At 50.6% G+C, this 13,387-nt stretch overlaps 4 protein-coding genes across 4 annotated transcripts; 2 read left to right on the plus strand and 2 right to left on the minus strand.

The window, feature by feature from the left end:
* Positions 1-51: 51 nt before the first annotated feature.
* BO85DRAFT_419518 (TBC domain-containing protein) lies at positions 52-1,847 on the minus strand. Its single transcript, XM_025657863.1, has 3 exons — positions 1,313-1,847; positions 1,132-1,263; positions 52-1,079 (listed from the first exon to the last, which is right to left on the minus strand). The coding sequence occupies exons 1-3, from the start codon at positions 1,560-1,562 to the stop codon at positions 193-195; spliced, it is 1,269 nt and encodes a 422-aa protein (XP_025516604.1). The 5' UTR covers positions 1,563-1,847; the 3' UTR covers positions 52-192.
* Positions 1,848-2,910: 1,063 nt separating this feature from the next.
* Positions 2,911-6,984, plus strand: thtA (the record flags this gene model as incomplete). Its single annotated transcript, XM_025655968.1, has 5 exons — positions 2,911-3,482; positions 3,537-3,651; positions 3,711-5,265; positions 5,325-5,491; positions 5,542-6,984. The coding sequence occupies 5 exons, from the start codon at positions 2,911-2,913 to the stop codon at positions 6,982-6,984; spliced, it is 3,852 nt and encodes a 1,283-aa protein (XP_025516605.1).
* A 251-nt stretch (positions 6,985-7,235) lies between these two features.
* On the plus strand, positions 7,236-11,402 carry BO85DRAFT_395894 (putative mitochondrial translation initiation factor IF-2). Its single transcript, XM_025656979.1, has 4 exons — positions 7,236-7,439; positions 7,556-8,079; positions 8,157-10,648; positions 10,702-11,402. The coding sequence occupies exons 2-4, from the start codon at positions 7,624-7,626 to the stop codon at positions 10,943-10,945; spliced, it is 3,192 nt and encodes a 1,063-aa protein (XP_025516606.1). The 5' UTR covers positions 7,236-7,439; positions 7,556-7,623; the 3' UTR covers positions 10,946-11,402.
* BO85DRAFT_519528 (rhodanese-like domain-containing protein) lies at positions 11,383-12,539 on the minus strand. The gene is made up of 3 exons (XM_025665061.1): positions 12,463-12,539; positions 11,999-12,378; positions 11,383-11,938 (listed from the first exon to the last, which is right to left on the minus strand). The coding sequence occupies exons 2-3, from the start codon at positions 12,287-12,289 to the stop codon at positions 11,552-11,554; spliced, it is 678 nt and encodes a 225-aa protein (XP_025516607.1). The 5' UTR covers positions 12,290-12,378; positions 12,463-12,539; the 3' UTR covers positions 11,383-11,551.
* Positions 12,540-13,387: the final 848 nt, after the last annotated feature.

Here is a 13,387-nt window from a genome sequence, read left to right on the forward strand (position 1 = left end):
GCTGTGTTTCGCATTTTGTGCGTCCGCCTCTACTGTCTATTCTGTGTGCTAAGGCTGTTCTTTGTCTCGTAAAACTTAACTTTCTCCTTATTAGCATGTTTTTAACCTGTCTTCAATATTTTATACACAAAAGCCCAAGCCTTTAATTTTTGAACCGGTGCCTTCTTGTCTTTCCCAAGGGTCACATAAGAATTAAAGATAGCCCCGGGCCTGCAGAGCCCCATGGAACCTACTGACATACGCCCATATCGTATTGTCAAATCCCCTCTTCTTGATCCAGAACGACATAGCACCAATGAACATTGTCACAGCCACAGAGCCGATTGTCCGTCTGTGATTCCACAGGAAAGCAACGGTCTTCTCCTTCCGCTCCTCCCAACGTAGATGCCGTACTTGTTTCGCGAAGAGGTCGACTGTTTCATCGGGCCCTTGGATCCTGACGAGATCCCTTGAAGATTTCAGCACACTGCACTTTGGAATGCGCTTCCAGGCTCCAAATGGTAGACTTTCCGGCGGGTGAGCTTCGAAAAGCTGCATCGCGAGGGATATCAAACCCTCAAGATCCAAGGGGTTTGGGAGCTTGGACAGGGTAAAATGCAGCATATCGGTTTCATCGACTGAGAATTCAAGCAATTCTTTCTTGCGGGAGAGAATAATTGCCGCAAAGAGGTATATGGAGACTACTGGTTCCTGGGCCAGCAGGAAATCGAAAAGGCGTGCAATGTCGCTATATTCTTGGATTTCGTGAGAGTACATCGTCAAAGTTGCGGCGAGTGCAAAGAATGGTTTGATTTCGGCGAGGTGACGCCGTAATGCAGGGTCAGCCTTTTCAATGATCGCAGGAATCAGCTCTAGATGTTTCAGCGCTGGCGAAAGGGACGGCAACATGTAATCTCTTATCCGAAGAAGAGATATTTGTGCCACGGCAGCAGCGCTATTTTGTCCACCGAGCACTAATAGTAGGACTTGAACGATATCATGATAGCCCTGAAAGTAGCAGAGCATGGGAAAGCACCGCAGGACTTGCTTGATCAATTTGGAGAGCTCATCCTTCTTGATAGAGAGCTCCTGGTCAGAGCCTAGTCAAGTTAGACATCACCAATCGCCAAAACAACTAAATGAATGACTTACATTCAGGGTAGTAGACAAATGACCTGTTCACATCAAGCTGAACTTGTTCTTCGTCAATATGTGCAGGTAGATGTTCCCATCCCGTGAAATCGAAATTGGGTCCTCGTCGATCACACTGTAGAAGAATAGGCCCTTATCGGGCGTCAGATAATGTATATAACTGGTATTAGGTAGCGCTCACAGGCTGTTCGCCGGACATCATCATTGAGGAAGCCACCTTCTGAGATAGCGTATGAGACTAATGCATCAATATCACGCAAGTCGCATGCTTGGCGGATTGCCGTTTCTTTTTCGGCTCTGAGATTTTCGAGCTCCGCATTCTTGAGTTTCTCTGACTCTAGGGCCTCTGCCTCGGCGGCGGTCTTCTGCTCTGTTTCCAGATTTGTCTCCGTGATGTGCTCTGGTTCGTTATTCTCAGATGGCTGGTCCATCGTTGAGGCGCGCAGTATACTCCAAAGAAATTGTTTGTGTAAACCTGCGTATTCCCAATTTTGGTCTCCAAATGAAACAATTCGACGATATAAATTTTATTTGTACCCCGATGTATAGCGTTAACAATGAGTGGTCTATACTTGGATGCAACGGATGAACGGGCCTCTCGCCAGATCAGAGCTTGCGTTTGGGGATCTCAAAATCCAGATGTGGGATCCAGTCCAACCCTGGCTTCTCCAGATTCACCGACAGGTCCGCAATGTAGGCAACCATATATCTATGGGATAGCATAGGCGATATGCAAAGCCGGAGGTGATTGCGGCCATGGCCAAACCCAAAACGGACGCGTGGCCGCCTCAGGCCACACATCGGGTCTGTGTCCCGTGATCTGTGATTTGCTTGGTTGGATCTGTATCGCCGACCGCCCGAACGAGCAGGCGAGGCTTTGATGGTCGATCCACTGCCCCTCCAGACTTCCTACATGGCTGGCTGAGGTCCTCACGAGTCCCCGGGTCACTGTTGATTAATTCGCAGGCAACTAAAACTGTCTTATTCGAAATTAATTCTGCTGGCTCACAAAGATAGCTGCAGACAATGCTGCAAATTTATAGTGGGCCGATGGCATCATACTAAAACCAAACATATTCAATTGACCTTCCCGCGAACCGCTTGGGTTCCACTGCTGGCCATCGTGTTTAATTCGACATACTACTTCCCCGCTGTCTATGTCCCATGAACGCGTTTTGTCGTCAGACACAAGCTTCTGGACAACCATATGGTGTTTGGGTAATTTGAGAAACCATCTCAGTACTTATCGCTAGCACCACCGCAAGCGTTTTCATAAGAAATCACTGGAGTGTATGTCCCAAATCATTTGCCTGTGACAAGTCTTCCACAAATTATAATTTGCTAATGCTCCAACTAGGTTTCTGTTTTGCATAGCGGTGGCTAAATCTACCGAGGGTATTTCTCTTTGATCTGTTCTCGCATGGTAGCACTGCGCTCTGTGTTCACTTCGCCTCTCGTGTCTCAGCAATTTCCTGACATGAAATTGCTTTCTCATATTACATCAAGCATGAGAATTCATGAGCTATAGCTTTGAGAGACCTTCCCTCCCATTCTTCTCTAATTTTTCAGCTCCACGGAAGTAGGACTCGGTATCCGTCGAAAAGCAGCTGCGGACACCGTTGGTCAGCTATTCTACTCTTTCGTTTCGTTTTCCTTTTTTCTTTCCGCGTCTCTCTTTCTACTCATTTTGTGTCCTCTGGCCATCCTTTCGTTTGGCAAGGGAACCACTTTCTTTGATTTTAGGGCCCTCTTTCTCCACGGTCAATCAGAGAAGCTATCATGGCTACATCAGGAAGCGGTGCAGGATTAGCCGCAAACAATTCAGCGACCGTTGCAGGTGGAGGTGGGGATTCGATGGAAATCGAGACAGAAAGCATACATTCTGCATCCCAGACAAAAGTTGGACTATTGTCGCATACTCTAGTATCAAGTCCTATCATTCAATGGATTCTCCCTGCGCATCTCAGAAGCAAAGACCAAAACGATGTCGTCTTCGTGGGTGAGCGACATTTGCAAATCAAAGAAGCAGTATCTGGGGTTCATCTGGAGGAGGTCACTACCAAAAATGACTTTGACTCGTGTATCATGGCAGCAAAAGTCATTAATGTCAGCACCGAATTGCCTTGGGAAGAGGAGATGAAGCTCGCAGCGAGCAATTCGACACTGCGCGCGAGCTCAGACTTGCGCCAGGATCTTCCTCCACAAATTTTGGTTCTTAGCCTTGCTTCGAAAGAGCTAGTATTCTTGTACTTTTCGAACGCGAGTGGCCAATTTGTCTACCATCGTCGGCCGCTGCCGAACGATGTCAGTGCTTTTGAACGATTCGGCCGGAATATTGCCGTGGAGCCAAGGTATGCCTCTTAAGAAACCTTTCCATGATGATCATAGGCTGAGAATTGTTGCAGGTCTCGTGCGGTAGCAGTTAGTGCTTCAAGTGACTATTTTGGGATCTTCGTCTTGAAGCGGCCGCCGGTAATTCAAGCACAGATGACCCAAAACAGACTTGACCCTATAGCAGAGGTATGTTCTGGTTACTTCTAGATACTGAAATGCGACTAACTTGTGTGTCACTTATGTAGGAGCGCTTCTTCCGCGTTGACGGCGATATAATTGCCATGGAATTTCTGTATCCCAAATCTGAAGACGGGGACAAGATCACTTTACTACTGTTGATTGCTCAAGATCAGTTGACACAAGCTGTTTGTTACGAATGGGACGCGAACGAGTCTTTACGCCAGGCTACCCCACGGGTGACCAAAAAAGTATTGCCGCTGGAGGATAGGCTTCCTACTATGTTGATTCCCTTGACTAAGACTTCTTCATTCATGCTCGTCACGACGACATCGATAACGGTATACCAAAATAAGCTTGACCCTCAGAGACTCCCCAGCAGATACCCGCTCCCTGTCTATGAGAAAGAATCCCAAAAGTCCCCTCTCTGGACCAGATGGGCGAGGCCGTTGCGCAATTGGCTATACAATCAGAAACATGATGACATTTACCTCTGTCGCGAAGACGGTGAAATAACGTACTTGGGAATTGGCACTGACGGCGAGCTCGAGAATCAGGCACATTTAGGCCAGCTGTGCTGTGACGTTGATGCAGCATTTGATATTCTGGATATTGGCTACGAAGGTGGTGACCTACTCCTTGCAGCGGGCACCACAGGTGATGGCGGGCTTTTTGTCCAGAAAGCTCGTGACCACCCGCGGTGTGTCCAGAAGTTTATGAACTGGACCCCTGTCACCGACTCCGTTGTTGTGAAAAGTGAGGACACGGTGCCCTCGGATATTGCAACCGATCGCCTTTTTGTTTGCTCTGCTTCTTCGTTCTCACGAGGTGCAGTAGTTGAGCTGCGGCACGGAGTTGAAGCACAAATCGGGCTCATTGTTGCGCTGGAGGAGTTGTCTGGAACCAGAGATATATGGACCATGCCAGACGGCACGACCGGAGGTGTTTTTGTCCTAACATCTGACCCTATGTCCTCACTTTTATTGTACTTGCCTGCCGATTTTGGGGAAGAACTTTGTGCTATTGATGAGGCAGAGTCCGGGCTTGACTCTAGCACACAGACCTTGGCAGCAGGATGCACTGTATTGGGAGCTATCTTACAAGTGACAGACAAGACAATTTGCGTTGGCACAACCCCAGAGATGCCGGGCTATCGCTTTGAGGTCGATCCTGGCCAAACTATTGCGGTGGCTGCGGTTGATGGGCCGGCCTCACTCATCGCTGCCGTTGTTAGGACACAAGATGAAGCACACCTTCACGTGAAGAAACTCACGTCAGATGGCCAGCATCAGTTGCTTGATCTAGCTCCACCCTCGTTAATGCAACATGAGCCGGTTTGTATGACCGTGGAGAATCTTGACTCGTCCCTATTTCTGTTTCTAGGCACGAGCAACGGAAGGGTCTTGGTGTATCGCATCTCCGAAAGCATCTCTTTCTTACTGGAAGCCACTGTCAACGTCGGGATTGAGAACGACATATCGAGAGCCATTGATAGTATTGCTGTCATTAGGAAGGCCGATAAGGTTTCACCGAGAATGTGCACTATTCTATGCGGTTTGCGAAGCGGTATCCTGGTTCCATTCGGGCTATTGCTTGACAGGGAGAACCCTGACGCCCCCATTGGTGAGGACTGATCTGTCACACACATTCGTGCTCCCTATGCTGATCACATTGATATGCAGCATTAACCCAGGTAACGCCGCAACAGCTAGGCCATACATCGGTGAAAGTGCAGGGAAAGGGGGAGTTTGCATTATTGACCTGTGGACAAGGGTTCTGGCAAGCATCTTGCAACAGCGGACTAGCCGATTACTCTCTTCAGAGGATATGGGTCACCGACCAGAATAATGTGAGTATCATGAGCTCGTCAATTCAACCATCAATACTAACACCCTTTAGCCTGCATACCACCCAAAAAGCATACATAGCTTTTCTATTTCGAGTTCTGGGAGTCAAGACATGGATGGACTTTCCAACACGCTTTTCTGCGTCGCCGACGGACAGCTCATGATATGTACCTTGGAGCAAGGGACGAAGACTGTTCCAAGGAGGATCGACTTGCCCGGTAGCGCTAGCAGACTAGCTTATTCACGATATCTCAAAAGCTTAATAGTGGTTTATTCCCAGACAGAATACGACACAGACGCAGACCCCATCAAGCGCTACACGCGGCCCTTCATCGAGTTTGTCGACCCTGACATGCAACACTCGCTTATCGATTCCCTCGAAAATCCTTTGGATGACGATCCCCGGCCGTGGCGACCTCAAGGTGCAGCAGGAGAGAAGATCAGCTGCATACTGGAGTGGACGCCCAGGAAAGGTGATGAAGAATATCACTTCATTGTCATAGGCACTTCTCGCAAAAATCAGCAAGAGCGTGGCCGAGTCATATTCTTACAAGCATACCGCGATCCATTGAAACCGTCGCGGATTGAATGCTCTGTCAAATATATTCACAAGTTTGAGGGTCCGGTTTTCGCAATTGCACCATACGGTGCGTTCACCTTAATGGTATCGACGGGTCATGAAATCGTGCCACTGGAGCCAAAATTCTCGCAGACTCGATGGGTCCGAGCGGCTAGATACTCCGTCCTGTCTCCGGCGGTCCTCATTACCGCCAGGGAGCCGTACCTCTACATGACCACGTCGAGGGAGTCACTTATGGTGCTCAAGGCCACAGAAGACAAACTAACGCTCCATGCTTATGATCGTCAAAAGCATGATGGTCTCGCTCATGTTTATATTGGTGGAAAGCTGAACCTCATTCTATGCTCCAGCAGAGGTGGGCGGGTGAGCCTTTTGACAGAGAATGGTGTGACGGAGACCAACAAGATGCTACCCACAGCTCTGTGTGAAGCACACCTCCCCTCGTCGGTGATGAGGCTCAGTTCTGGCTCTGATAAGTCACCCCTTTCCACTACCTCTCAGGTATTCTATGGTACTGCGATGAATGGCACAGTTTATCGTTTCTTGACTATTGGTGAGAAGGAGTGGCGCCTTCTACGCTTGCTGCAGGACTTATGCATCCGTGATCCTATGATTTGCCCATTCATTCCCAAGAGGAGAAGACAGCGCAATCCAGTCGGGCTGATGGACCCTCAGCCATCTCAAATGCATATTGACGGTGACATTCTCAGCCGCTTGCTCATACGTGGGTCTGGCTATCTAATGCAGATGCTAAGTAAGGAGACGCTCGGTGGTCCGGCAGCTGCAGGAATCCGCTCAGAGCAGGGAGTCCCCGAGCAATTTGCGGAATTGTCAAAACACGTACTGGGAGAAACAAGCGATGCTGTTGCGAGCGTTATGAGATGGCTGCAGCGGATTCTCCCGGTGGATGTCTAGGGATTATCTACAATTTTGGTTGTGAAGGACAGATTTTGGCAGCATGCTATATATAGAATTGTACTGTGTACATAGATGCTTTAATTTTTGACGCAAATTGAATGCAGCCAGCAGCTTAATAGTACGAAGGTGATTATTGTGTGCCAGTCATGAACAATAAGAGTGCGGGCCACCGGCGGCCTCTCGCATAATAATCCGGCGATTGTCCCCACCAAACGCCCGGCCCAAAATTCTTATTACCCCAAAGGCAACTCGTCCTTCCCGCCTCATCGAGTCTCCAACTTTTGGATCTTTATCGACCACCAGGGGGGAAAACGGTTGCTTGTTTTTCGCTCTTTCTTTTTCTTTCCATTCTTCACGATCCCTTTGGAAGGATTTTTTTCTTTTCGGGCTTATCTTTCGCCACTCTTTGCCTTCCGCAGATCGCGCGGGCCGGAGAAAGCTGATACCTCATTGTTAGTGCGCACCACCACCATCAACCTCCATTCATCCTCATTGCCTGCCGACGTCGCTCGGTCACATAATACCGTCTTATATTCACTTGACTAACGGTTCAACACTTTCTATATAGGGTAATTCCATCTACATATTCATCTAAAGGAATAAAAGCGAGGTCGACCGAATCCTCCACCTATCAATATGGCGCCCAAGAAGAAGGGAAACAAGAGGCAAGAGGAGGACTGGGAAGCTGAGCTCGGCGAGTCCGTCCCTGCTCCCGGTGGCGAGGCCGAAGCTCCCGCTGCTGAAGAAGGTGCTGCCGACGAGGATGCTGGCATGGGCGGTGGTGGTTTGCTCGCCGCTTTGAGGAAGAACAAGAACAAGAAGGCGAAGAAGGGAAAGCCGGCCAACGACTTTGTTGAGGGTGAGGATGCCACTCAGGAGGCCAACGGCGATGCCGATTTCGCTAGCAAGCAGCCTGAGGAGGGTACCTTCGATGACGACGATGTGTTCGCCGGAAAGGCTAAGCCTAAGAAGGCTGCTGCTGCGCCTGAGCCCAAGCCCGCTGAGGAGGAGGAGGGTGGCTTCCGTGTGAAGTCTAAGAAGGAGAAGGAGCGTGAGAAGAAGGAGCGTGAGAAGCAGCGTAAGAGGGAGCAGGTATGTTTCTTGCGCTTTTGCGGTCCTTTCATCATTCTGTGATTGTGTCGAACTAATAGGTCTATCTCGTTTTCTAGGCTGCCAAGAAGAAGACCACCGCCCCCGCTGAGAAGGCTCAGCCCGCTAAGGCCGAGCCTGCGAAGAAGGAAGAGGCTGCCCCCGCCCCCGCTGCTGCCCCCGTTCCGGAAACCGGCGGCAAGAAGAAGAAGATTCCTGCACACCTGCTGGCTATCCAGAAGCAACAGGAGGCTCTCCGCAAGCAGCGTGAAGAGGAGGAGCGCCTGTTAGCCGAGGCGCAAGCCGCTGAGGAGGAGAGACTCCGTCTTGAAGAGGAAGAGGAGAAGAAGCGGGAAGAGGCCCGCCAAAAGAAGAAGGAGAAGGAGAAGGAGAAGAAGGAGCAGCTTCGCAAGGAGGGTAAGCTTCTCACCAAGGCTCAGAGAGAAGCCAAGGAACGCAATGAGCGGCGCATGCAGCAGATGCTTGCGGCTGGTATCGGTAAGGTTGCTGGTCTGGAAGAGGGCCAGGCCGAGAAGAAGCGCCCTGTTTACGAGAACCGGAAGAAGCGTGGACCCAAGAAGCAGGAGGATGACCTGGAAGCTGCTGCTGCCCGCGCCAAGGCCCAGCGTGAAGCTGAAGAGGAGCGCAGAAGAAAGGAGGAGGAAGAAAAGAAGGCCAAGGCTGAGGCTGAGGCTGCTGCTGCCGCCGCTGCCGCTGGCGGAGAGGAGAGCGAACTCGATGACTGGGAGAAGGCTGCCGATGCCGAGGAAGTGAAGGACAGCTGGGATGCTCCTAGCGACGAGGAAGAGGAGAAGCCCGCCGCCAATGGCAAGGCTGACGGGAAGCCTGCCGGCAAGCAGGCTGAGGAAGAGGAGAGTGAGGATGATTCCGATGAGTCCTCTGACGAGGACTCTGAGGACGAGGAGCAGTCCGCGGCACAGAAGGCTATTGCTCAGCGCAAGGCCGAGGCCGCCGAGCGGAGAAAGAAGCAGCATGAAGAGGCTATGGCTGCGCGCTCCAAGGACAACCTCCGTTCTCCTATTTGCTGTATTCTGGGTCACGTCGATACCGGTAAGACCAAGTTGCTGGATAAGATTCGTCAGACAAACGTCCAGGAAGGTGAAGCTGGTGGTATCACACAGCAGATTGGTGCTACTTACTTCCCTGTCGATGCTCTGCGTCAGAAGACTGCTGTTGTGAACAAGGATGGCCAGTTTGACTTCAAGATTCCTGGTCTGCTCATCATTGATACCCCTGGTCACGAGTCCTTCTCCAACTTGCGTTCGAGAGGTTCCTCCCTTTGTAACATTGCCATCCTGGTTGTCGATATCATGCACGGTCTTGAGCCCCAAACTCTTGAGTCCATGAGGTTGCTCCGTGATCGCCGTACTCCTTTCATCGTCGCTCTGAACAAGATCGATCGTCTGTACGGCTGGAAGAAGATCGACAACAACGGCTTCCAGGAGAGTTTGGCCTTGCAGAACAAGGGCGTTCAGAACGAGTTCCGCACCCGTTTGGAGCGCACCAAGGTCCTGTTCGCTGAGCAGGGTTTCAACTCCGAGCTGTTCTACGAGAACAAGTCCATGGCCCGCAACGTCTCTCTCGTGCCCACCTCCGCCCACACCGGTGAAGGTATCCCTGACATGCTTAAGCTGTTGACCACTCTGACCCAGGAGCGTATGACCAACTCTCTGATGTACCTGTCCGAGGTTGAGTGTACTGTTCTTGAAGTTAAGGTCATCGAGGGTCTCGGTACTACCATTGACGTTGTCCTGTCGAACGGTATCCTCCGCGAGGGTGATCGAATCGTGTTGTGTGGTCTAAACGGACCTATATCAACGAATATTCGAGCGTTGCTGACGCCGGCTCCTCTCAAGGAATTGCGTCTCAAATCGCAGTACGTGCACAACAAGGAGGTCAAGGCTGCCCTTGGTGTCAAGATTGCCGCGAACGACCTTGAACAGGCCATTGCCGGTTCTCGTTTGATGGTTGTCGGACCGGATGACGACGAGGAGGACATTGAGGAGGAGGTCATGTCCGATCTGGAGAACCTGCTCAGCAAGGTCTCCAGGGACCAGCGTGGTGTCAGCGTGCAGGCCTCCACTCTTGGATCTCTGGAAGCTCTGCTCGAGTTCCTCCGTGTCTCCAAGATTCCCGTCGCCAACATTTCTATCGGTCCTGTGTACAAGCGTGATGTCATGATGGCCGGTACCATGTTGGAGAAGGCTAAGGAGTACGCCGTTATGCTGTGTTTCGATGTCAAGGTGGACAAGGAAGCAGCTGCCTATGCTGATGAAGTTGGCGTCAAGATTTTCACTGCCGACATTATCTACCACCTGTTCGACGACTTCACCAAGCACATGGCTGAGCTGACGGAGCGCCGCAAGGAGGAGAGCAAGATGCTTGCTGTCTTCCCCTGCGTGCTCAAGACCGTGGCTGTTTTCAACAAGAAGGACCCCATCGTCATTGGTGTTGATGTCGCGGAAGGAAGTCTGCGTCTGCACACTCCTATTGCGGCTGTCAAGGCTAACCCTGAGACTGGCGCTAAGGAAATTATCGACCTTGGTAGAGTGTAAGTTTTTGTCCCTGTTTTCCCTACCTTACAATTACTAATTACGCATACAGTGTCTCGATTGAGCGTGATCACAAGCCCATCCAGGTCTGCAAGAGGGGTCAACCCTCCGTGGCCGTCAAGATCGAGGGAAGCAACCAGCCCATGTACGGTCGTCAGCTCGAAGACAAGGACACCCTGTACTCGCACATCTCTCGTGCCAGTATCGACACCCTCAAGGAGTTCTACCGCTCCGACGTCTCCATGGAGGAGTGGGGTCTCGTCAAGAAGCTCAAGCCTGTCTTTGACATCCCATGATCGCCTTACCCGTTCCTTCTGTAGCCCGGATGCCGAACCTAGCCCTACGCATGACCCATGGATCACAGACCCTGGGCACTCACTTGAGTACAGCGTGGCGGAGTTATGGCGTTTGGAAACGGGCTCCAGCATGCCATTAACGTGGTATTGTACAGCGGTTTCAAGTTCCATTGCCGTGATGATGAGACATGTGCTGCTTTATGCGAGGAGAATGAAAGGAAACGATAGGTGCATTCTTTGGATTTGACGAAGAAAAGTAAAAGAGCATTGCATGAGAAATGACTACGACTTTCAATCAAAAGCAAGATGCCTGTACATGACATGAAAGAGGGGGTGTGAAGAGAGAGGGGAGAAGGGAAGAGGTGGTTGGAAAAGTAAAGCGTGGTCGATACCTAGGTTTTTGTTTTTCTGTTAATGATAATCATGGATCTCTAGTTGAATTGAATGTTTGTTCGACATTTTCCCAGAACATAAGTAGTACTGATACTAAGTAGTACATACGCCACAACTATAGTAGTCTCACATGATACACACCCTCAGTAGTATATACAACCAAACCATCATCTTACCCACACAACCACCACTTACATGATATAAAACTAAGACTTAATTATCATTACCCTCCCACCTCTCCACCCTACCTCCCCTCTTCGCCCAATCCAACCAACTCCCATCATAAACCCCCAGCCGACCCGCCTCATACCCCGCCTGCTCCGCCAACTGCGCCGCCGCGCGCGCCCTCACCCCAGCCTTACAATAGAACACGATATCCGCGTCCTCTTCCTCCCCCTTCACACCAGGCTTGGGGAACCCAAACCTCGTCTCGAATTCCTCCGGAGTCAGGAACAGCGCGTCGGGCTGGGATGCTAGCGGCACGTTCACGGCCGAGGGGATGATGCCCGTGAAGAGCTCGGCGGGCTCGCGCACGTCGATTAGAATGATGGGTTTTTGGGTCGGGCTGTCGGGGGTGTTGCTGGGGAGGGAGGCGGTTATCTATTTCGTTTTGTTTGTTAGTTTTGGGTGCGTGGGTTGGGGTGGTAGGTAGGGACGTACGTCTTCAAAGCCCCATTGGCGGAAGGTGGGGGCTTCGTTGTCTTTGGTGCTTTTTTGGCGGATGGATGGGGAGGAGATCAGGGGGTGGTGGTGAGGGCGAGTGATGGGGTTGATGGTAGTGGTCCTTTTGGTGATAGTGTTGGGGAGGAGGGTGGAGGATCTGGTTGTGAAGGTCCGGGTGGAGGGGATAACGGTGCTGGTGAGGAGGGAGCGGGTGAGGTGGGTGGATGGCTTGGAGGTGGAGGTGAGGAGGGACGTGGGTGCCCGGCGAAGGGGGAGGAGAGAGGCCATTGTTGTTGTTGGCTTTAAGCTCTGGGTTGGAGATGAGGTTGTTGGTGTTGCTGATGCGGTTGCGGATGGGGAAGGTAGTTGGGGGTGTTCTGCGGAAGTTAGTTTGTGGTTTGGGAATGGGGGTATCGGCTGTATGATACAAGTGAGGGATTGTGTGTAGAGAAGTAACTTACTCCAGAGAAAAATGACTTGATATGTCTGGGTTAGATATAGGTGAGTCGAGAAAGTTGTCGAGCTGATAATGCTAGAGTGACAGCCGATATCCGACGGATGGAAGTCCGGCTTCGGGTGATGTCAGTTGCGGTGTTGACCGCCTTCCATTTATAGTTTACTTAGAGATGGATCTATACTACATGTTTAGATATATTTCAAGATCTGTACAGTCTATTCGAAAGCCTGTTGCGATATTTTGAGAAGGTATTTATGTGCAATACATGTCTTTTCCACAATGACAACATCAGCAATCATCGCACCCATCACTAAGGCCCGGGCCATTATCTAGCCACTTTTGCTGTTCCCGCAAATGATTAATATTAGCAGGTGTGACTTCCATGAGGGTATCTTTGGTGGGAGACATAGTGGCCGGAATTTCAAAGCACTTGAGAGATCTGTAAGAGTCATCTTCGAGGATTCCATATTGACATCTTTGATTAAACATGCAATCTCATCCTCGGGCTGACTGTCTGCTGCCTCGTCAGCTTCGGAGTGTTCCGGCGCCTTCTTATCCTTGGGCCCCATTAAACTAATCTCCAGCGTTCTGCAGTTGGTGGTCTGGTTCATTTTGACGCTAAGTAGACTGAATCAAACGGTTCTGCTTTTTGTTCTCGACCATGCTACTAGCTCTGAGGCATTCCTGGTATCCTGGTTACTGCCAGTCGCTGCCAGGCAGTAGGAGGCTATAATATTCGCTTGCCGGAATTTTAGGTCATAATATGCGGCGACGTGACTGGTATTAGAACTTATAGCAAGTTCCGCATTCATAGCACCATCAGCTACCAGTGCTGCTCTGTATGTGGATACTTCCAGGACCAATGAATTCTTGAGATCTATCAACCAATCTCTGCTGAAACGAGCAACATCTTTTCTCCATAAAATATA

Source organism: Aspergillus piperis (genome assembly GCF_003184755.1).
Source record: "Aspergillus piperis CBS 112811 unplaced genomic scaffold BO85scaffold_7, whole genome shotgun sequence".
Lineage (NCBI taxonomy): Eukaryota > Fungi > Ascomycota > Eurotiomycetes > Eurotiales > Aspergillaceae > Aspergillus > Aspergillus piperis.